At 39.0% G+C, this 25053-nt stretch overlaps 1 protein-coding gene across 2 annotated transcripts in view; it reads left to right on the top strand.

Annotated features, from left to right (window-relative positions):
• AGBL4 (AGBL carboxypeptidase 4) overlaps positions 1-19589 on the top strand; it is a 917984-nt gene extending 898395 nt beyond the window's left edge. The window contains exons 12-13 of one of the 2 annotated variants that reach the window (XM_072419611.1): positions 4553-4643; positions 19353-19589. In XM_072419611.1, coding sequence (XP_072275712.1) covers positions 4553-4643; positions 19353-19458 — 197 coding nt within the window. In that variant the 3' untranslated portion in view covers positions 19459-19589. Of the gene's footprint in view, positions 1-4552; positions 4644-19349 lie in introns of both variants that reach the window. The other variant, XM_072419609.1, reaches the window with a different exon arrangement.
• The last annotated feature ends 5464 nt before the right edge of the window (positions 19590-25053 follow it).

Genomic DNA, 25053 nt, shown 5'->3' with positions numbered 1-25053 from the left:
GATATTAGCAGCAGTATTCTGATTCTCAGGTTTTAATTCTGTAATTCTCGTGTGAGAAGGTCTGCAAAATCAACATTAGCCAGTATCCAAAATCATAGCATGCCTGTTTCTTGTGTGGAATATATCATATACAGTTGGTTGAAACTTTTATTAGAATTAATTAGTAAGTTTGGTTTATTTGTATATTCCTTTAAAGTCATTTTTTATCAAGCTTCACATGACCTCTATGTGGACCTCCAATAGTCTTCTTGCCCAAAGACTCCTATGCTTACAGTGTGAACAGAAGCAAAAAGTAGACTGGGGTCCCAGAGAACATGAAAGTCCCCCAGAGGAATACAGACCTTCAGTACATCAGGAGATTATCAACCAGCTCTGGATAAAAGGTCACTCTTTGGTAAACTTGTTTGCTTTTTTTTAGATGGATTATTGGCCTAGTCAAGACATCTATGTATAGAACAGCTAAGAGATAATAACAAGTCATGTTACAAATACAAAGTATACTGAATTTATGTAGTTGTGATCAGAGGCATCATTAAAGGTGGTTTTGCATTAGGGAAAAAATATATCCTGGGTAATCTTGAAGAATAAAGAAAACCTACCAAACCAGTGAAGTAGGAACCTCTCTTAACAAAGGGGATGAGCACTGTTAGGGTGCTGGTTTTGGTGGCAAATAAAGAAGATCTTTTATCTAGACCCACAGTGTTTTTTTTTTGTTTTTTTTTTTTTTATATTTAACTGTACAAACAAAGAAAAGCCACCTTGCGTTAGTTTTGTTCAGTAGTGATGGACACAAAAGGATCTAGGCCAGTGTTTCTCAACCACGGTTCCATAGAACTCTAGGGATCCTTCAGAGGTTACTATGTGGTCCTGGAGCAATTTGTGACTCTCAGGTTAGTTGTACTGATACCAATGATAATTTTGACGATCTGTTAGAGTGGCAGCCTTCCCACTAGCCAGCAATATAAGAGGCATTCCAGACGACCCCCACTCTAATTGAATTGTGACCTGTGGATATAGTAAAAAGATTGCATACAAATGCAATCTAGGCCTTTTATCTGCTTAATTGATAATGACATAATGAAGGAATTGCCCACACCAACCCACGAAATAGCCTTTGAGCCAATTGTCCAAATATTTTGAGCCCCTGAAATGAAGTGATTGTGTAAAAAAAAGAGAGCAGCGAAGTGGAACTATTACTTAGAGACTGCAGCTATATGGTTTCATTGCTTATCACCATTTCTGCAGAAAAGCATGCTGTGTAGAAATCATGTACCACAAGCAAATCCAGGCCAGATTACACAGGAAAACCCGCTGCATTTGTCGGATCTTCAAGCTATTTTCATGTTTTGCTTTGAGGCCTGAAACGGATTTAACTGTTTTGTGGATCACTGCACGTGAAAATCAAAAAGGCATACAGCATTCCTAGAATTTGCTGGTTTTTCAGTTTTAGTGCCGTTCAGCCGAAATAGTCCAAAAATAATAATAATCCCAAATCTGGTTTGTTTAGGGGAAAAGTGTTAATGGTTTATTCTGGTTTCTAAAATGTAAATACAGTAGCCAAATGCATCAAAATGGCAATGCCTGAATGCATGAGGAACATTGTAGAATTTAAAACAAGAGGGTAATGTGTATATTAGTGGCAAGGGTCCCTTTTATGTGGCTCTCGGTGGTTGTGGCAAGTGATAAAAAACAAATTAAAGCAGTGGCCTTCAACCTTTTCGGTCCCGCGGACCACTAAAATCACCAGCTCCTGACCACGCATGTACCGGGAGCCGGTTGTCACTCAAACGGGGAGAAACCTCCCCCAGAGTGACGTCATTATGGTATAAGCACGCCCACTCCCCCGAGTAGTAGTGGACGACATAATATAAAGACCACCAGCAGCAATTCTGCCCAAGGATTTCTGTAACATACTGTATTTTGCACTTTACAAAAAGCTAATAAACTGAGTCCCATTGGGAGCAGAAAACAAGAAAACAATGATGATGATACTTTACAAGTAGTGTTGAGCCAACCCAAACTGTAAAGTTCGGGTCCGTACCGAACTTTACGATTTTGGGTACCCGAACCTGAACTTTGAGCCGAAGTTGGGCCGAACCCGGCGAACCCGAACTTCCAGGTGTTCGCTCATCCCTATTTACAAACTCTACACACTAACACTTTAGTCCCCGTTTGGCACCAGCTCACTGTAAATACTAAATACCCTGCAAGTACAATAATACTACAGTAATTATTGCCCCCCTAAAATGAATAGTCCCTAGATGTATATGATATGTCAATCCCAGCAGCAGAATTTTGATTGAATATCAGCATTTGGTTCTTTGAATGATCAATATCCTGGTGAAGTTTGACTTTAACTCAAATTACACAACAGATTGATAATCTGAATTTCATATTCAGCATAGCCCCATCATCAGTGTTTTAAAGCAAACCTTTGCATCCTTATTATATTATGACACAAACCACTTGAATGTCATTGAAGCCACCACCAGTTACCTGTACATACATTCAACTTTCTTGTAATGCACAACTGGACCCGGGAAACCCATAATCATGTTCAATGCAGATTTTGTCAACCCTAGCAATCCAGAACATGGACCCACTTGCCCCTATTTCCTACTATAGGTCATAGAGGCAGTTATCATAGTAAATCTGAGCATGTGGCTAAAAGACCTGGTGAAGATTGTAGTTTACAAGGAAGATAAACCTATATAAAATGTATACATAGAATTCTGCTATAAAATTCAATTGGTGGTTTAAGTTTAGGTGGTTGCTCTAACTTCTGACTGTAGAGAAGTTAGAGTAACTGATGTCACCCAACCATGTAGCCTTTAATACTATTGTATATACAGGGTAATTCGACAGAGGATTGCCAGCCAGGGACAATGTTTAGGTGAGTTTACCTTGCTGAGGGAGTGGGGTTGATTAAGGACCACAATTTATAAAGGTTGTTTAGTTTAAGAATTTGCTCATTAATAAACTTTTCAGCATTTAGAAATTGAATATCAAATCATCTCTTCTCTAATGCTAACCTTCAGCAGACATCTAAATACACATTTGAAATACATAGAATGGAGCTGCCAAAGGATTTCTATTCAGTCCGCCCAGTTCTGATTCACAGTTCTTGTCCCACCTTCAGTGTAAGAATAGAAGACAAAGAGAAATGGCTGATCTCTCAGTTACTCTGCTCTCTCTAGCTTTAGCCATGTTCCTGGTTAGCACATGAGTACTGCAGCAAAAATGATTAGCTTCTGGCACTCCTAATCTTCCTCTCGAGTTCAGCTTTAATAATCGACAGAAATGTTTTGTTATGCAGGGAGATTTTAAAAATGATATTCCTACAAATGCTGAATCTTTCACTACAATTATTAGAAAACTTATGGATGTGTAAATCAAAGAAGATCTTTTAATTTGTATATTGTATTTTTAAAAAAAACTCTACATGATCCGCTTGTTTCAGGCTGCTGGCCATCCAAATCTCCAGCCGCTGAGTATTAGCTCCCACAATATCCATAAACTATATTAACTACATGAGTTAAGTAATCAGCAAGAGTCCTTCACAAAGGTAATTAAAAATAAATCAATATTATTGGCATGTGGGGCGCATTGCTGATTTAATAGCTAATTGAGAGCTTACCCTATGATTATTTAAAGGAATCTACTCAAGAGCTTTGTAAATGAGCAAACAAAAGACATAATAAATGAATAGCTGACAATTATGGACTGCTTATTTTTAATTGGATGGTCAGACATATTTACCCCCGAACTTTGAAGGGTGAATTTATGTTCCAAATCAAGGTCATGCCTTAAATGAGAAGGTAATTAAGAGTGCCTATAGAATTTATATGGGGAATTTTGAGTGTACTTAACTTAAACTCTTGATGTATTTTTTATATAAAAGGTTTTTGCATGTTCTCATTCAAAGCATTATTAGATACAAATCTTTATTTTGTCTCTGAAAATCCCATTTCTCAAATATTCCCACTTTAAGCATATAGACTGCATCAAGTCTAAAGGACATTATGAGCTTTAAAAATAATCGTCTACAATACTGGATAAGGGGGACTAATATGGGAGAACATATTGGGTGATCCAATAAACCTGGAATTAAATTCCTGAAAATAATATGATATTAGTTGGTAGATATTTTTATTGCAGGACCAGATCAATTTCGGGTTTGCTGGATCACCACGATTTATCCATGAGAGCCTATCTTCTCCAGTCTTGGAGAGCTTTAATAAATCAGGCCCAATGTATTTATGTGTAAACACCACTCAGTCCTAAAGAACTGCCTGATAAAGCATCCTCTAGGGAGGGGCATTAAAAAAAAAAATGCTGAGCTCACAAGAAATGGATGGAATTTTCCTTTTTAAGGGGGGGTGCAAAAAAGGAATACATCCATTATTGATAGGTCTGATTGATTGGTCTCCCCAATGTACAGGTCTTGCATTTCTTACTACACTGCATTGTAAATTTAAGGTTGCATAACTTGGGTGTTGTCATTGGATGTTGGATAAAGCTCCAAAAAATATTCCTTAACTAAAGATCTCAGATATGAAGCTTGGAAGAAACGTAGCAAGAACATTTAAGGATTACTACCAGCTGAATGGTGAGACTGCACTCTCTTCCAGATTACAAGCAAGGTATGCAATGAATGATACACGTTTTCAGGGATGTTTAGGGGGATTAAGTAACTTTCACTATATTGGATGCACTAGTAGGTATAAAAATGTAGGCAAGGCTTTTACAATGCTCAATAAACCTGAAACTGATTTTTTAGTTTGGGAATAAAATTGTTAGATTGGGTCATCCACTGTCTTTCTTTATTTCTCAGGGACTCTGGTTAAATCCGTGTCCTTCAGTCCCTACTGCCACAATATTTTATATTAGGAGGGCTCTCAAGTCCTTAATTTTCTTTCTCCATTATCACATAATAATCAAATAATGTTAGCAGGTCTCTTCCACACTCACTAAGTCTGAGAGAAAAGATGTTGGTTCGTGATTCATTCTATGACAGTCCAGCAGAACTATATGATATACATATATGGATGGATTGACCCTTTGACCGAGATCTCACCCACACAAAAGTTCATATAAGTAACATGTAAAGCAGGGTAACTCTTAGTGGCCAAGATTTCCATTCACTTGGATCAGATCAGTGAAAATGAAATCTAGTTGGTCACTTTGATTTACTGTAATGTAACACAATGCTTTTTTTCTATTGTCTCAGATTTAAAGTGATTTAAATTACAACCTGACCTAGGGTACAACAAAAACATACCCCTCTACTGATTATTGCCCATATAATTGTCCTACTTTCCATTTGTTGCAAAATATACACAACCCCTACCCCCTATTTCACAGTGAAATAGGGAAAAGAACTGGCATATGACATGGTTAGATTGTATCTTGATCAAAGAAAGTTAAATATGAGAGGATTAAATCTTGTTCTTGCTATCATTTCACCTGTCACTGCAGTCTTACCCGTTTGTTTGCACTGCAGTTAGAAGCTCAAAATCTATTCTTTGTACATCAAATGTTTTAAGACTGGCATATTTCCATATACCTAACTTCAAAAATAAAGTCAGTTGACCCCTTTTTTGATACATATTTTCTTAAAACAATTTGTTCCTGGAATTATAATGGTGCAGCAGACCTATTGGAAGAGAAGGTAAATTTCGACTATACTCTTTAAATGAAGCCCTGTGCATGGACAAAAAGTATAATAAAATGGAACTGAACTAAACTCTCGAAATAATTAATTTTATAGTAATTTATTGATTGTGTTTTTTGTAACTAACCAACTAACTGACCAACACTAGTCTTAACCTTATTTCACCCCATTCTGGCTGTGTTTGTAGATATAGTTACAACTTCATTGCAGATGATCCAAATAGGAAAATATCTGGTCACCTTTAAAGAAGTTTTCGAGGGCCTGTGATACTCATCTGGCAAAATATGGAGATATCCATAATATTTTATTGATTTCTTTCCATACTTTCGATATTATTTTATTGATTCTCACTGTGTCTTTAAACATGCTATACATAAAGACAAATCAATTTCCATGCCAAGACCTCTCCTTCTTTCCATGTCGTAGCCATCTTCTCTTCTAGAAGTGGTGCAGCTGCTCCACTTTTATCTTCACCTCCCTACATAATCCTTCATGTAGCTGCCATGCCAAGAGCTAATGGGAATACTATAATAATATACTTTAGTGATAGCTCTGAGTCTGCCGACAGACGACGGTGGCATCCAGCAGCAGTTTCATGGCTTTTACAAGTCTACACAAAAAAGGCTTTACAGGTAAAACATGCCTAATGTTGTAAAATGTATAGTCTAGTGACAGGGCCTCTTTGAGGAGTGTCCAGACCTCCTCAATGCCAACTTTACAAAATTGAATATCTGCTATATTCCCTGTGAACAAAAATAGGGTGTTGTGTGGATATTTCTCAGGATGTCAAAGCCCCCAAAAAGACATTAAAATGTTATTTTCATAAGCAACTGTGGATTTCTATCTGTGTACTTTGTACTGTCAGCCATCTGTAAGAATAGACAAGTTTTTGAAGTTGTCATGTCCATGAATATTAGCAGCTCTCCTTGTAGTAAGGAACACCATTCAAGTGTTAATTTGTAATATTTCATGATTTCAGCAGCTTCTCATTATAAAACATTATTCTGCTTTTCCATTAGACCCAAGGTCTTCTTTAAGCAACCTTTTAATAAGAATTTCTGCGGTATGCTTTGCCTTAATAATCAAAATGTTTCTTTAATTTGAAAAACTTTCAGTAACCGTTGTGTCCGCATACGAGTTTAGTGCGGCTGCAGGGCATGGTGTGTTTTCATGACACAGGGTGGTAGGCTATGTTTTGATGATAAAACATGCATACAAAGAGCCCCAGTAGATGAGAGTCATCACTATTCGGTGCCCACGCACTGTACGCGCTTTTCTGTACTGTACCCCCTGCTGCTTGTCATTGGGAAAGCAGAATTAGCGGTGTACCGGCAGGCAGAAGAAGAACATGGGCTAAATAATTCTGTTAATTCTGTATTTCCCTGCTCTAATCCTCTGCAGAACAGATCTGAATCCAAGACAGACTCCCTATAATTGCAATTGCATCTGTTCAAATAGCTATAGGACAAAATAGATTTGGCCAGAAACATAGTTTATGTTATACTGATTTAAATCAATTTATATATAGTCTTAACCTTATTTCACACCTTTCTTGCTGTGTTTGTAGAAACAGGTACAACTTCATTGCAGACAAAACAGCTAAATACAAGGTTGTACCGCTTATAGAGTATGTGCTATATTTTTCCTGCCAATAATTTGTAATTTTTTGCAGTCAGTCTCAAGATTTAGGTGCCACATTAGAAATGTATATACAATATGTAAACTGTTTTGGACCAAAGGCTGGAAATATACTCTAAATAAAGGGGAGAATAATGTTCTCGGCACCCAAGGGGACAGCAGTCGAACATATTCAGGTTCTACTGCTTGAAATGACTGGGGGCCTATTCACAGCTGACGATCCCCGCTTTCCTATGTGTCTGGCTTACATATATGAGAATGAGCTGATGTCTATGTCTACGGGGCGTTAGGCTGAATTCCTACTGTTCCATGTGCTTTGTATCACATACATAGGTTTGAATGGGCCCTACAAAAAGGTTGTAGCTTACTTGGGCCCATTCACATCTATGTGTGTGCTATAAAGCACATGGAACACTATGAATTCAGCCCAAAGCTCTGCCAATGAGCTCTGGACAGTGCCAAGCAATTGCAGGTTGACCGTCTTGCTACTTTTGCATTCTTCTTGACTTGTATAGGTGTGGAAGCACCTTCCCCATGTAAAACAGTTTACATAAATACATCAGTTGTGTATTTAGCTATAGAGGTTTCATTATTTAAAATAAAAGTAGCTTGTCAGCAGTAGTACTGGGCCACTATTCCCGGATTCAATTGCTAAAGATTTAGCAAATCTGGATTAAAGTTCAATAAACCAAAACTTTGTGGTGAACGTAAGCAAATAGCCCTGCTGACAATAGCAGGTCTTCTTCTTGCTGTGCTTGGAGTGCATGGTCCATCAGACCCTGAATGTGTGTGCTCCAGGAGGAAGACATGAAGAATTGCATCATCCTGGCCTCATCACAACCATTTTACTGGCCTCTTCAAAAAGTTTCCAAATTCTGCTTGTGTTCTCTAGGGCTTGTCCTTCTACCATATTTGCAGAAGTACTCACTGCTTGCTTGCATGCTGCTGCTGTTGCAGCTTTTTCAGCATAGCCAACATTGGGTTTAAATGCATGAAGGTTTCACAGAGCTGATGTTGGTGCTTCATTTCTGCAAGGTGAGTCATGGTTAGGTAAAAAAGTACCTGGCCATAAACATTTCTAGCCTAAAAAAGACCTCCTGGAAACCATGATTCATGATGAGAACTTATATATATATATATATATATATATAAATATGGCACCACCAGGTGAAGAACATGCACCAGGTTATGTTTCCTAGGTGAAGGGCAGCCAACAGGTCAGTGCCATTGTCACACTTAATCTTACCTGGCTGGTGGTGGCATGGAGTCAGTCACCTCTCGATCTGCAGAGTTGCCTGCAGCTTGGGTTCTATGTGAATCCTTGGCCTCAAGCATGCAAGCTGCAACATAGCATTGCATTCTTTACCGTAGAATGTAGCATATGCTCTGGGTCGCATGGTGGGATTGGTGGTTTTTACAGAAATCAAATGGGGATGAGGGGGTATAAGTGACCACACTATCGTCAAGATCAGTAGCTGGCTTTAACAGCTCCATTGTTGTGCCTGTCAAGCATCCTTCCTAGCTGCCATACGACTGATTCCATATTCCATGGAGATATGTTACCTCCTGGCTATGCTTAAGTGGACCACATGTCAGTGCTCATGAGCCACTCTTACAATACTTGTCAATAGAGGTCAATGAATTAGAAGAGCGGCACAATGAGTTGCAGTTTTGCAGAAGGAAAATGCAGCGGAGGATGAAGATGAGGAAAGTAAACGGCAAGGGGAAGGAGATTTAATGGCTGCTTCCACCAAATTTTGTGTTGCAGAGTCATGTGGTTCCTGTATTGGTACTCAAATTGTATTTTTTACCAAGGCATTTGTGCCAAAGTCAGGGACCTCAGACCACAGTAGTTGCAACAGATACTTTCAAAAGGGCCCATGGTACAAGGCTTTGTGGATCTTCATGCAGAACCTCTGCCTCTCCGGTTAGGTCCTACTGTAATTTCCAATAAGGGGATTGCTTACAAATATTGGCAACTATGGCAATAAGGGCAATATATATTTTATTTGATGCACATTACCCTACTGCAGACTGCGGTAACATGCTGCAAAGGGCAGTTTGGTCTGAATTAGTTACAGTCCCCAATATTATAAACACATTCTAGGAAAATAAAATATGCCACTTGTCCAGTATGGTAACTTTGCTGGAAATGTGAACCTCAACTCCCCTGAATTAAGCTGAAACCTATTGTGCGGCAAATCTTCAGCTTGTCCTTCAAAAGCCAAACATCCACCACATTTTACAATTCTAGCAATCTATTTGCAACTCCAGGGGTAGACTGATAGGATGGATAGTTCCCAAAAAATAGGTCCACTTTATTTGCCTGTGCCTGGGACAGCATGGCTTCTTAATATGTTCCCTCCATTGTAACACAGGAACACTTCTATCTCCTGTTTCCAGCATTTCTAACAATACAAAGCCCTTCTAAGTACCTTGTATACCGTATTTTTTTCCCCATTATTAACTCCTGTCTTGCCAGGGGCAAGTCACACGACTAATTTGAACATTATTAAAAAAACATTCTGCTTCTGTGCAAGTAGGACCTACGGGACTACATGAGCGACTGGCTGTTTCAGCTGAAGGGAAAGGTTAGGAGGCTGTGATTTAGCATGAATCGCAAGGCATTGTTGTGCGCTGCAGACATGATGCATAATTAGAATATAGTGTTTGTGCGAAGCTTTGTAATTAAACCAGTGGGACTATACACCTTGTTGTTTTCCCTTCATTAATGTTCATTTAAACCAGTTTCACTTAAAAGTGAAGGGTCCAGGAGGCCCGTGAATAATTAGATCCAGTGGAAAGGGTCATTTTTTAGAGGCACGGTAGGGTGTTAGGCATAAACAACACAGCAGGGACAATGAACACAGGCTGTAATCCTTTCATAATGCATCTGGATAAGTAGATTTCAGGGTCCATATGGGGAAAATTGGGCCGATTTATATAGCGCTTGTATCATACAGTGAAAGGAATGACCAGAGTTCAACGGGCTGCGGCTTGAAGCTGAGCTGAACCTTTATAATTTAACAGGATGCAGTCAGAAAGAATAAAAAAAATAGGAAATGTATGAGTTTTTTGGTTTTTTTGTGCATGTTAGTGCTTTGCTTCTACATGAAGCTGTCCTGTGCCCGCAGCACATTGGAGATCCAGGCCATTGCTGTAGCAGTCCAGGTCCCCAGTTGTCTGATCATGCAATGCTCCAATCAACAATGCTGCTCAGGGAACATAAGCTTTGTTTGTTGTAGGCATGACAGAAATCTGGAGACCCAAACCCCTGCACTATGTAACAACAGTAGTTTGGGTCTCCAGTGTACTGCCAGCATAGGGCAGTTTCATAAAAATTTAAAGAATTAATAAAACTCAAACATTTTTTACTTTATTGCAGCCTGGCTACAGACCCATGTAAATCTATGAAGGTTTCACTAGTATATCAGCAAACAGAAGCCATGGAATAGGTCATCATTAATAAAGCTTGTTTCAGAAAAAATCTATAGTCTATGCTGTTGGGAAACAGGAAGTCTGGACTGGCGATCTCATACCTCTTCCAGTCCACTAAAAAGATGGGAATCCATAGGGCATTGTCTCAGCTAGGCTGTTTTTGTAGGTGTCTTCCTCATCCTTACTTTACTACCTAATACGTCACTCGCCATAAACAATGCCGGTGAATTTGGGATCTCTGAGTTACAGAAGAGGCAAATGAGGAGGATTGGATATAAGTAACCGCAGTGTCATCAGGAGCGGTATGGAGCATTGACGGCTCCAGTGTTGTGCCCCATCAAGCATTCATCCTAGCTGCCAGAAAACTGACCCCTTGTCTTGTAAAATATGTAGCAACCTGGCTATGCTTACTGGACCACATTTCTAAAATCATGGGTACCCTGCTGCTTGACCCTCTAAATGTGGCCCTATTACCTTCTCCGTCACCGTTTAAGGCTTGTTGCATGTTGCATGTTGCATATCCTAAGCCTCTGTGAAAATTGCAATACTTGGCAATAGAGGTGAATGATGTAGATGAGAAGCAGGATGAGATTTGCAAAGGGAAAATTCTGTGGCGGGCGAAGATGAGAAAAGTAGGGGACAAGGGGAAAGGGGGAGGAGGACATTGAGGTGCTGCTTCTACCAAGCTTTGTGTTGCAGAGTCATGTGGTTCCTTATGTAAGATAAGAGGGTGAAGAGAAAAATGGCTCTTTAAGACAATATTTATATAAAATTGATTCAAATCTTTTCTTTGTATTCAAAAAAAAACTAATCAAATAAAAGATTTTAATACATTTTTTATAAATATTGCCTTAAAGAGCCACTTTTCTCTTCACCCTCTCCTTATATTAAAATGTTCCGGCTCGGCAACACTACCTAAGTAGTCACGTTTTTTATCCCTTAGAAACTGATCATGTACCAAACTTTTGGACCCTATGTATACTGTACACAAATGGTATTTTCACCAAGGCTGATGTGATCCACATCCTGGCTATGCTTACTGTCTACTTGTCTGTGTCATGAGTACCCTGCACTCAACCTAAACAATCCCTGTGATCTTGGGATCTCAAAGTTGTATATTTGACCTGGATCAGACATTTTCTGAAAAAAATGGATGGATAGAGTAACTTTGTGATGGTATCTGGCCTTAGCAGCCATTGCAGCCATTGAAGTTCCATGCAGTACATTCATTGCAATCCATGCAAATCCATATTTGTTATATTCCAATTCCCACATTAAATGGCATTTTCACTATTTTATATGACTAATATATGCCTATATGCATCTAGGTGTGGTGATCTGGGTGAGGATATACTACAATGACTGCCAAGGGAACCAGTTTAATATTTCCTACCAAACATTCACAATGATATGAAGCATTCTCCCAGACACCCTATATGTATACATACCTAACTAATGTCCAAATTTCTTGATTTTGTATTTTATCCATAATATAATCAATTAATCAATCACATATTTGAAGTCACAGATGATGCTTTAGGCTAGGCAGATATTGTTTGCCTTGTGATCTGTAGTAATCCTATATAGCTGGGTAATTTAGAAATCGGATAAATAAGGAAAATGCTGACTCCTAATGGTAAGTTTTAGGAATATGTAACATTAAACAGAAAATATTTGAGGTTAGTTCTGGGGAGCAACTCACTCCTCTTTGTTTCAAGTGTTTGCAACTGCTCTTTGACAGCAAACAGCATCATAAATTAATGGCATGGTAGGAACTTCTGGAACTATTACATATGCCAATCTTTTGCTTGCCAAGAGGTATGAATCCATAAAGCACAGGACCCATATCAGAGATTTATTAGTTCATGGTTGCGCTATATTGGTGATGTCCTAGTCTTTGGTAAATTAGGATTGTTAAAAAAATGTGTGGAATACATAAATAGGAATCTGGTTAATATGGCCTTTACCTTAGAATTCGATGATGGGGAATGGAGGGGTTTAGAAACATTTGTATTGAGCATAAAAACATTTATTACAAAAGAAGGAGACAACCTCTAATTCTTTTTTTTTTTTTTTTCATTATGAGACTTTTCATCCTATGAATGTCATGTATGCAATTTCTTCCAGGTACTACGTACAGTGGAAACAAAATAATATGAGAAATGAGGATTTGTTATACAGGTGGATATTTAAGAGATTAGATGCAAGAGGTTATGCAAGAAGAGACATAGATAAGGCATTTAATATTTTGGCAGGATCTATATAGGGAGAAAAATAGAAAATTAAAAACAGGATAATTTTAGTTTTTTCATTTACATTTTCACAATAGCAAATCAAAGAATGTGTAAGAACTGGTACAAGAAAGGAAATGTTGAAAGTGGAAATATCCAATTTTGACATTGCGGACATGAAAACCCATCAGAGACTGGACAGTAATAGGTGACTATAAAACAATAGAACAGGTAAGAAGAAGTTAAGATTAGCATAGAGGAGACAGGTGGGAAATTATAAATGTGGTAATAGCAGGTAAAAGTACAAATGTAAAACTTTAAAATCATGTTCATTGTATTAGGAAACGTATCACGTATTGAACTCAGCATGTAGCGTACAGCATGATGTGAACATGTGGATATTATTGTATCGGCAAAACAATTAGAAAGCTGAAGGATTGAAAACAGGAACATTTTAGGTCAGCATGGGTACCTTCTGATTTATCAGTCATGTTTAGGAGTGTTATAGTGATATAAAAACAGTAACTGAGATGGTCTGAGAACTGTTCTTGGGGGAAGATAGAGGGAGAATATTGCTGCAGGCAGAAAACTCACATGGGCGCTACAGGCCCATTCATGTTAAACAATAGGAATTGGCTGTTTCATTTCTTTAAATAGAATAGAAGATGTGCCAAATTGATGGTTTATGTTACTGGCCATCCATATACAATGTATAACGTTTGAAAAGATTACAACATTGATACATTTGCAAGCTGAATGTGATATATGCTTTTCATATGGTGCATTCAGATCCAATGTATGGTAATTATGGGCTCAATGAATGGGTTCCCTGGATAATTAAGGTAGATGTGTCTAAACAATAGGTGATCCAAACACCTTGAGAAAGCGTGTGATCTGCAAAGGTCATTCACCAGATAAAATTGTAACTCTAGCCTTTAGTTGACTTGTAACAAAGGCTGTAAAAGGCAGTGAATGCACTTGGAATGCAGTTTTCTTAGATAAAGTGTTTTTGGAGCAGCACCAAGCCCAACATTTGAAATAGGAGGAATTATGGGATCCTTGGGATCCTTGGTGTTGGTCTGCATCTCATGATGTCCAACAAGTGCCACACACTATCTTTCTTTTGTATTGATGTCATTATGCAACAGGAAGGGGAAAACATTTTTCTATTCTCCTTTCACCAGTGATCAAATTGAATCATTGTAACTTTGTAGCAATTCACAAAGAAAAGGTCTGCTCCGCACGGGCACAAGTGTTTATATACCATCTCTGTAAAAGAAGAAAGAAGACACTGACCCTGGATGCTGAGCCACCATCAATAGGGGGACTAGGGTTACATCGATACCAGACCTTGAGCAAAAAGACTTGATTTTTGTAATACTGGATCTTTTAAACATAGGGGAAAAGGGGGTTTACCCAGTATGGGTGGGCATCACTGTCTTCGGCCTTCTTCTTCCTTCATCTGGCTATGTCACCCAATATCGCACTGGGCAGGCGTGAGATCTGATGATGTAGCCAGATGAAGGAAGAAGAAGGCAAAAGACAGTGATGCCTATTCTGCGCATGAGATCGGTCATGAAGGAGCAGCCAAGAGCCTCCCAGGATGCGTGACGTAGGTATCCCAGGAGGTTCCGCAGTAATCAAGACAAGAAAGGGGTGAGGCTTCACTTTTTTTTTTTTTTTTTGCAGTAAAAAAAAAATAATAATATTTTTACTTTAAATAAAAGGGTTGTCTACCCTTTTATGTAAATTGAAAATTTGAGTTTAGGTCTGCTTTAACTTTTTTACCTATGATCCCGCTAGGGAACCTGAAACACATGTTGTGGTCATGCCATCTGAGAATGTGTTTTGAACAAGTTGACTTAATACAGATGTTTTTAGACATCTTTCTCTAAAATATATTTTCAAAACATGAAATTTGAGTTTTCACATACATAACATTCCATTAAAATAAGTCATTACAGATTAAAGGCTAATTACATGGGTGTCCGTATGCAACCCCATTTCACTCTTTAAATAATTACAGGATGCCATCTTCCACCTACAGTCGCCCGTTACATATCAGCAGAGCTCTTGATCGGGCTGTCATGAAAGCGGAGCATTTCTGTTTGACACAAAGCATAGGTTCAGCAAAAAGTGTCCATTAAAGAATCCATAGCGACTGAATGCCTCGGACAGTCTCCTGCTGAGTGCCTACGAAAATATAATTTCGCTACAATTACCCTGTCAAGCAGTTAGTAATCACAATCTACGGTCGCCATGTGTTATGTTTTCCTGAGAACAACAGTAGGCCGAATGTCTCCCGGCAGCACGTCGCATTCCCTCATTGCCGCTGGCGGCACATTTTGTACATACGCGCAGCTCTGGCATAAATACAGGTTATGGTTTTACAATTTCACTTGGTAAAATCAGCGATTATTATACGTGTGCGCGAAAAAGACCAACATAAATACAATCAGCAGGAAGGAAAGATTGCGGAAGGAGCGTATTAGCATCTCTGCAATTATGTGTGAAGTCTGAGAAGGATAATAATATCAAGTTGAAGTAACATTATATATGCAATACACACCTTTTAATTTGTCCACTTGTGTGCGTTCATTTGGAATTATGTTGAAAGTTGCCTAGTGTTTTGTTTTTATCACTATAGACTCTAGCCATAATCTCACTGCTGTGCCACTGGGTTTAAATGCAAAATGTTCTTTTCTTTGTATAAAGAGAACCAGTGTGGTCTGCAAAAAAATGAAAATGCAAGAGAAGAGGCATATTAATCACCACTCTTCTGTCCATGGAGACCAAGACTTCTCTATTCTAGTATCCTCTGTCGGCATTTCTGAGAATGTTAGATTGCTGTATTCCCTGGTGCTATGATGTGTAATGCCCATTTGAGGTGTAAGAGGTCAAATCTTGGATTTGCTGGATTGTACTAGGTTCTGATTCTCCCGGCTGATGGGTGGCTGCATGCAGCGAGAAGAACCTGTCCTTAGCAAGGTAGAAACCATTCACTATCCCGGTGCATTTACCTGTTTGGCCTATAGTAACGTTTGGCACCTTTTAGACAGGTACTTCAAAAGAAATGTGTGAAAAACAGGAATTGAGGGAGGGGACCCTCCATGGATGTCTAGAAGAAGCTATGGAGAACAAGGAATTTGGGCCCTGAGGTCCCAGGACAATGAATCACTGGGTGGATGAACTTGGTGAGACCTAAATTCAAGAAGAAAGAAGCCAAAAGAGAAGGGACCCATAGGAACAAGTCTGCTGTCAGTGCTGACTGTAATTTACCTGCTAATAAATTTGAAATGCCTGTTCTTGACATTCTACTGTCCTAACCCTCTTTTCGACATGTTTGTGACAAAATACAAGTCTCTGGGATTCTGTAAACCACATTACAAGGACGAACCTTGGGGTGAAAGCTACAGGTGGAATCATCCAACCCATATGGTACTGCTGCTTGGGGGCTGGATTCTGCACAATAGTGGACGCACAGAGCATTGGGGTATCCAATATTGCTAAAGGTGTTGTATGCATACTGAATGCACTGTTGGAACAGAGGTAAGGTAGGAGACATGGGCGACCAAAGATATGGGTTTAAAACCTCTTCTGTTGTAGGCCGTTTGCATTTGTTTAGGGACCTGATCTTAAAGTAGGCATTCAAAGTCGTCTTCATCTGGTTCTTCCCCAGAGCAATTTAATATCAATATGATGTTTTCAATAGATTAAGCATTAGACTCATTGGGCCTGATTCATTAAAGCTCTCGAAAACTGGAGAAGATAGACTATCATGGGAGAACCCTGAAATGGATTTCCTAAAAGTCATTAAGCAAATGTTTTCAATCCTGGACCAGATCCATTCCAGGTTTTCTGGATTGCGCAGGTTTTCCCTTGATAGTCTGTCTTCTCCAGTCTTGGGAAGCTTTATAAAATCAGGCCTATTAGATAGAATATAACAAATCTATTGAAATTTTATTTTAACTCTTCTCTACACATTTTTAATGCACATGATATTTTTAAACAGAACTCCAAGGAGACGTATAAACAATTTTGGCCATGGGGCTTCAAACACACTACAGGGGTTACTTTAAATGTTTATTGTCATCTAAGGTACATATAAAAAGCATTTTGTCTTATGTTATCCATCCAGTTCATGGCAGCTCGTTGATGCTCCAGTGCAATCATTTTTTCTAAACTGTAATATTGCATCAATGCCCTGAAATTCTGAATCTGATTGGTGGCTGTAGGGAAACATCGTACTAAGAACATTTTAATATATCAGGCTGTAGATCAGTGTGTGTAATGTGATGAGATTATCATGCTGTGTCTCCCAGGCAGATGTCTATAAAGTGCACGAGAACACTGTGTCCTTATTAGTGGGGAGTGGAGATGATTACATCGATCTACAGTTTGTTGCAGATTGGGTCAATGATATACCGCACAGTTCATTTGATGGTTTATCAAAATATGCTCATACCAAGCTGTTGAATTCATTGTAAAATGATTCCCCTGCTTGAACCATCATTTTCTGCGGCTCCTTTTAGTATCCTTCACACCTGACTATTTTGTTGCAGTGTGTTACTACATACACACAAGTAAGGTATTCTGCATGACTCAGGTACTGCACAGGGCTGCAATCCCCCTTTAACTAACCATTATCCTTTCCCATTAACCCACCCACACTCCTCTTACTTCCCTTTAAATAATCACACATTACATGCAGGTCAAATGGCCAAAAGGCAGTATTACAAAAAAAAAAAAAAAAAAAGCTTCATATAACTCATATAACAAATGTTCCAAATGACCCAACAACAGAATACCCAAAATATTACCAGACTTCCCTTTTCAGATGCAGGTTCTTGAAGACCCCTTCAGCCTACCACAGCGCCTAGGCTTGATCTCTACCACCCTACATGCTCTTAGCCACATCATACTGTGGAACGTTATCCAATGCATATAGATCAACCGGCAATCAACCCTCTACCTTGAGGGGAATGTTCCTTCCTCTATATTATTGGGATCCTCACACCTACGATGTCTCCCGTCGCTGCTCTCCTCCTTAAGGAACTCAAACCGCATTTCCACACTGCCCTCCTAACCTCACCCAAGGGCAGGTTGGTGGGAAAACTGTTCCCAGCTACTACAAAATGAACACTCATGCACTCCACACAACCCCCTTTAAAGAGGAACTAAACTGAAAATCGCACAGGGCAGTCAGATTCATACAGAGGTGTCTTCCATTCGTTCTTGGGTCGTCCCGACATTCGTCCCCGAGCTGGCGCGCCGGGCAGCGCCATTTTCTCCTCTTATTTCCGGTTTTTCTTCATAAGTCACCCAACCCAGGCGCGAGATTGGGTGATGTGGGTTGGAAAAAAGGCCTGCCGATCCCACTGCACATGCGTGAGATCAGCAAACTTTTCTCTTTTCATGAAAAGGCTCCTTCTGGGCATGGCCGAGATGCTCGGGCATGCGCAGAAGCAGCACCCAAGAGCCTCCCGGGACGCGTGACGTAGGTATCCCTGGAGGCTTTGCGCTCCCATTCATTCTACGCTATCGAGAATTAGGGAGCGTTGCTGCACCCTTTTTTTTTTTTTTTTAAAAAAAAGGGTGTTGCACTTAAGTAAAAATTCTGTTGTTTGTTTTTTTTTTAACATAGGCCTGTCCCTTCATCTTTTTGATGCAGCACTCCACAAGGCACAAATGATCATAAATGAACTGGCTTCTAGGATGCATGCTTGAGAAGGAGGCCGCTATACTAGACGAGGGCACTGTAAGTGGAAACACATACTAGTATACATTACAAATGATAAGAGTTCACCTACTATTCAATTGGTAAAGTTCTGCATTCAACAGCACTCATTTGCCCTCATGTTTCAAACAATTTGGCTACACATACACTTGCAAAATATCTCACCATAGCAAGCTTATGTCGTATATTGCAACTTAGAGGCCAGGTGTAAGAGGGACCAAAAAAGCCACAGAAATTCATGATGAGCTTTTTTGCAAGCAGAGGAATAATTGAAGAATGAATTCAACAACTTAGTTGAAGTGTGAATATCCCATAAAGTACGACAGGGAGAGATGGCCACACAAGTAGTGTTTACAAAGGAGGTCGTTGATTTAAACTCTTTCTCTCAGTATATGTTGCCTTTAAATTTACTAATGCTTAAATATCTTGCATCCCTCTTTACTCACGACAGTTTCGACTTCATTCACATATAGTAATACAGTGCTATTTCCACTTCCCAACTGGGCTAACAAAATGGCTGCCTGCACCATGAATATGTGACAGACTCAAAGTAGAAACTTGCAATATGGTTATTTTCACTATTTAGCACACAGCTGCTTGCTCCTTACAGAGTGTTTTCTGCTTGCTTCAGCAGAGAGAAGCCACCAGCTGCTACCGGAATAAGTCAGAACAGAGCTGGAGGCATAGGAAAAACTCGCAAGACTTCAACAAGCAGCAGGGAACATGCTAAATCTACATAGACCCAGGATCTGCAGCTCACCCAGACTACAAAGAAAAAGCAACGTTCTCCTACTTTTACATGTTTTTTTTTTTCATTGTCAGCATATAAAGTGAAAAATAAATCAAAATAAAGATTATTATAGAATATATATATCCTGCGTTGTGTCAGTTTCTAAGAAACATTTGGGCCCATTGCAATTTCATTTAATTGTCTTGCATTTAAAGAGTTCGATTCCTGACTGTCGCTGGTGGTTCTGAAGGACCCAGAGCGAACCCAGGGACCCAGAGCGAACCTCTGCATCACTTTTAGTGCTTTTGATAAAGTGTGCAAACTCACAAATTACATTGACCTCTTTCCTCACAGCCCAGCTGCTCTTTAAGGTAACCTGTATAATATTTTTTTTCCAAAATACGCTTTATTGAAAAATTTACATTATTTCTAACAATATGAGGGAAGTACAAACAATATTATTAAACAGGATATGCATATACTAATAACATGAGTAGGTAATATGAAATAGGTAAGTAAGCCAAATACAACACATTTAAAAATCCTTGAGATTTAAAATAAAGAGAAGGGCAAAAGAAAAAAAAACTGTTAATTGTCATTCATTACACCAATGTTTCAGAAAATTGTCAGATAAACCCAGTGGAAAGACTGGGTTGGACCAGATTGGGGTAAGCGGGCCTGGTACTGAAGTTATTTTAAATTTGTGGATGACTGTTAAAAAAAATCCTCAGTGAAGTACCTATAAAGGGGTAGGCTAAAAGTTTTACATGCAGATTTCTTCTCTCGAGCCATGGGGTTAGGCCGAAAGGAGCGGTTGAAGATATTTGTTCTAGGGCTATCCAATCTTTTGATTGTGCGTTAGTCTGCCAATCAATTATCCTAGTGAGATGACAGGCCCAATAGTACTTGTGGACATCTGGGAGTCCTATTCCTCCTCTGTGTTTCACTGCCACTAGATGGAGGAATACAATTTTCCAAGGTTTTTGACCCCATAAAAAGGCCCAGAAGATTGTAGATAGGAAGGTACAAAAAGAATCTGGTAAATGAATTGGTATTGTTTGCATCGGGTATAAGAGTCTCACTAAAATAATAATTTTATAGATGGCAGCTTTCCCAAACCACAAAAAAGCCGATTTATCCTATTTTTTCAAATCTGCAGAGATCTTGGTAAGAAGAGGAACAAAATTTAGATTTAAGATTTCTGGTATAGACACTTATAATTGTCCACTATCTTCAGCACCCCATTGTATTGTACCTCCTCTCTATATATCTGCTATTCCACACCTTATTCTCTGGCCACTTCACCAAGCCCATTTGAAAGTCCACCAACACCTCCAGATAGAGTGATCCAGTGGTGAAGATCAAGGAAGGCACAACATCCAAAGAAGAAGAAAAAGGGAGTGGTGTTTTTCTAGCAACTCTTGTTAGTGGCCCTGAACCCTCCGCCTAAATGCTGGCCCAGTGTATGATATTATTTTTGCACCAACCTTTGAAAACTGCCCATTTTATCAACCCCTAAGAACACCTCTGCTGCTAGGATGTCTGAATCTTACTCTCTGAAAGGTTAATAGCACTACAGCATGGTCAAATACTATGATGAGCAGCAGCCATTGTTCCTGTATTACAAAAGAAAATAATAAAGAAACAACAAGACTGCCAAAAAGAGATAGGCAAGAACAAAGGCTTCTGGGTAGCCAAAACCCAACCAATTAGAAGGAAGGATGCAGTACTGTGGAGCACAGTATCACAGAGGAGCAGGCAATTAGGGAACTGCCCTGGGTTAAGCATGGGTAACATTCTTCAGCATGGGGCCACAACAGGACAGGAGAAGCTGACATTCTTCCTCAGTTTCTATAGGGTACTACGGAGTTTGATATCAAACCAAATTCAGGTTTTGTATCAGAATGCAAAAAAACAAAAAACAAAACAAATATGATATACATGTAGTCCTCGAGTTACAATGGAGATGCATTACGATGATCCCAATGTAACTTGAAAATATAATAAGTTAGAAACTGGCCTAGCCTACCCACTAGTCTCATAGAATGTTGATCAGTATACAGTAGTACCATATACTGTAACTTTGTCGATCTCACATCGTGAGGGATGTGTACATCCCGGCATTGTTCCCAACGTAAAGTATTGCATACGGTGTTACGGTTTGCCTTCTACGTGAAAACTTCGATATCCGTATCGTCATCATAAGTTCTAAATATCGTAACTCAAACCATCGTAGCTCAGGGAGCATCTGTATTGTATATATATATATATATATGTGTGTGTGTGTATATATATATATATATATATATATATATATGTATGTATATATATATAGTACCACATTAAGTAGTATCAGCCTGAAATGCAGCTTTAACACAATTGCAACACAATATTTAAATATATTTCATGGGGTCTATACATATATTAATGTCACTTATTTTCTATAAAGCACCTAATTGCAGCCGCAGCTCCTCCATCATGAACAGAGGTTGCGTTCATCTACCGTGAAGATCAATCTGCGACCTAATAACTAATTAAAATAATCTAATTGAATTTGCACCGTTCCCAGCTATTTTTCCGATGAGGAATACCACACCATAATTACAATAGGATGTAACATATGACACGACTCCCAGAGTAGCACAAACAGTTGATGATCTCAGGAATTTTTGCTGTTGGTTCTCAGGCCGCAGGGGGAAAAAAAAATAAGAATTACTAATTTATGTTCCCTGACAGTCTGTGTGTATCGTCACTCCCGCGAGAGTGTTTAATTGCTCTGTAAACTTCAGACTTAAGTATTTCTGAACATCAAGAGTCAAGTTGGTGTTGCAAATGTGCAAGGAAAAAAAAAGTGTTGTTGACATGTTTATTTAATAGAAATAACCACAAAGGGGGCCCGACGTCGAAATCTTACATATAAATTAACTCGGAAACAGAATCTAACAGCGAACTTCGTAAAGAAAAAAAAAAAATGAAGCACACAGGCCATTGCGACACGATCCACGCATATCAACTTAATTAAGCGATCCTGCATAAATTAATTTACATTTCAATTAATGTCCTTAGCAACAAAATGCTGCTTTAATAGGGTAATTGGATGCTAGGGAGTGAGTACACAAATACCACGTTATGTTCTTGGGAAAGAATTCATATTTTCTTGGGCTTTTTTTTTTAATTTTTGCATTACTATAAATTATCCGAGTAATGATTGTATGTTTGGGCAGGTCTTTGCTCCCTTCTGGGTCTAATTATAAAGACTTAGTACCTCATTAAGCAAAATGGGTTTGGAGTCACAGGAAAACATTACTCTAGTTGAGAGTCATTAGTTTTTACAAAAGAGGGAATTCTGGGGAATTGGGAACATTAACTGCCATGGAAAGGAAATTCAGTTGCTTGTTTATTGGTGTTAGATAATGCAAAAATAACACCGAACCAACACATTTCAGCATGACACAAACTATTTTGAGATATAGGTCACTATTTAAAGAAGACCAAGACTTAGATGTGAACCTCGTCATTGATAATCAGCCTGGTAGCTTCATAATTCTAAATCAAATATTATTTCAGTACTTTTGCGTCTTTTCCCCAAATGTCTTCAAACAGAATAAACAGCCTAGTTACTAACATTCAAATTTTGATTTCATGCAAAAAGTATGCAGCTTGGCTATCACCTCCATCTTTCAACACCCTTTTAGGTGATGGCAAAGGCAGAACAGAATGTTTCTGATGTGTGATTGGCACTCCAGCAACATGGAGGCACCCAATTATAAGAAAAAGTTAATCTAGGCTGTCATGCCACTAAAATCCGAGGCATTTGGTCAAATTGCCACCTCCATCTTTAAATGCCGTTCTAGCTGTTAGTGAAGGCAGAAAGCTGAGACATGGGGACTCTTCCGGGAAGGTCAGAAGTGGTTTTGATGTGTGGTTTGTGATTTGCACACCAGCAATATGAGGGCATTTTATTGCAATGTGTATAATCTCCACATTTTTTTTGATTTTTGTACACATGCACAAATATCAGTTTATCCAGGGAGCAGCATTTGGTATGCCATTGTTAGTTAAACCTTTTTTAGTGCAGGTATGACAGTTGGCCACTGTTTGTCAGTTGGAAAAGATAGCATATCTCTTGTTAAGAGGCAAACATAGCAACAACCAGCTTTTGGCCAACAGATTGACCTTTAAACATGACTGACCAATGGCCATTAAAGTTCAAGACTGCCATTTAGATTTTGCAGACAGGACTGCTTCCCTGATAGACTGTAATGTTAAATTTGAGTGGAGAGTTTGTGGACCAAGTGGGAGTGGCCACAAACTTTCCTCATAAAAGGATTCCATCTGAGATGGAAAGGGGGACTTAAGCCAGGAGAAGTCAGGGAACGCTGGAAAGGACCCTGCCTGGCTGACATGGGACCACTGTTAAGTTTCAACAGACAAAGACTCAAGATCAAGAGCCAAGGTGATCGCTTAATGCCTAAATCCTGTTTGCTGAGGAAGTCGCAAAATGTTTTTACTGAAGCAACTTTAGAGTGTCCTGTTGTATACCTTGCATAAAATTATAAAACAAGTTGCTTTCCTTGGAGTTTAGTAAGAGAATTAGACTAACGGTTAGCTATACAAGTGTATAGCAAAAGATTTTGCTACCAAGCAAAACAGACACCTAATAGAAGAAAAGTTGCTGTAGGTGGTCATGCCACCAAAAGCCTAGGCATTTGGTCAAATGGTCACCTCCATCTTTAACACCCTTCTAGATGTTGGTGACACTAGGACTCTTCCTGGAAGGTCAGAAGTGATTTTGATGTGTGGTATGTGATTGGCACCCCAGCAATATGGGAGGCACCCAATAAAAGAGAAATTGTTCTGGGCTGTCATGTCCCTAAAAGCCTAGGCATTTGATCAAATGGTCTCCTCCATCTCTAAACATCTTTGCTCAGGATGTTTTCCTAGTATGGGGCCCAGAATTTCTATTGGTGATCCTGCCAATTTATTTTTCTTGACTATAGTGCGGTCAATAACCTGGACATGCTGTTTGCTAGCAGCACCTGAATCACAAATCTGTCTGAGCATAATTGCAAAAGTTTTAGTTGGTAAGATAATTTACATAAATGTAAAAATAGAAAACCAATCATTCATTAAGTAAAGTTGTTTCCTATAGAGCTGTGCAGCATATCAAAGCAGCTTCAATGTAAAAAAGTAGGAATGCTCATTAACAGTCATATGCAATGTTCTGGCACATAATTAATTGCTAGCTAACTCCCCAGTGAGCCTGATGTTACCTTCAGCTACCTAAAACGTAATGTAGTATGTGCATGCAGAACGGATTCACTGGGGTTGGCTTGTCAAACCACTGCTCTGCTCTATGCAGCGCCAGCACAATACACAAATCGATCAAATATCAGCATTAGGAGCTGTCAAGCTGATCAACTTCATTGCAGAGATTCTTTAGGTGTTGCAAACTCAAGTAACTGTGGATCTGAATATAGAAACAGAATTAGGATGCATGTGATTGAACTTCATGAAATATGTATGGATGTCTAATATATTTCTTTCCCTAGATATTCCTAAATATGGCTTGATGTTATTTGTACAGGCTAATGAAAATCAAAGA

The sequence above is a fragment of the Pyxicephalus adspersus genome, chromosome 8 (assembly GCF_032062135.1).
Source record: "Pyxicephalus adspersus chromosome 8, UCB_Pads_2.0, whole genome shotgun sequence".
Taxonomy (NCBI): domain Eukaryota; kingdom Metazoa; phylum Chordata; class Amphibia; order Anura; family Pyxicephalidae; genus Pyxicephalus; species Pyxicephalus adspersus.
Note: the sequence above shows the minus strand (reverse complement) of the source record. Positions and strands in the feature narration are given on the sequence as shown.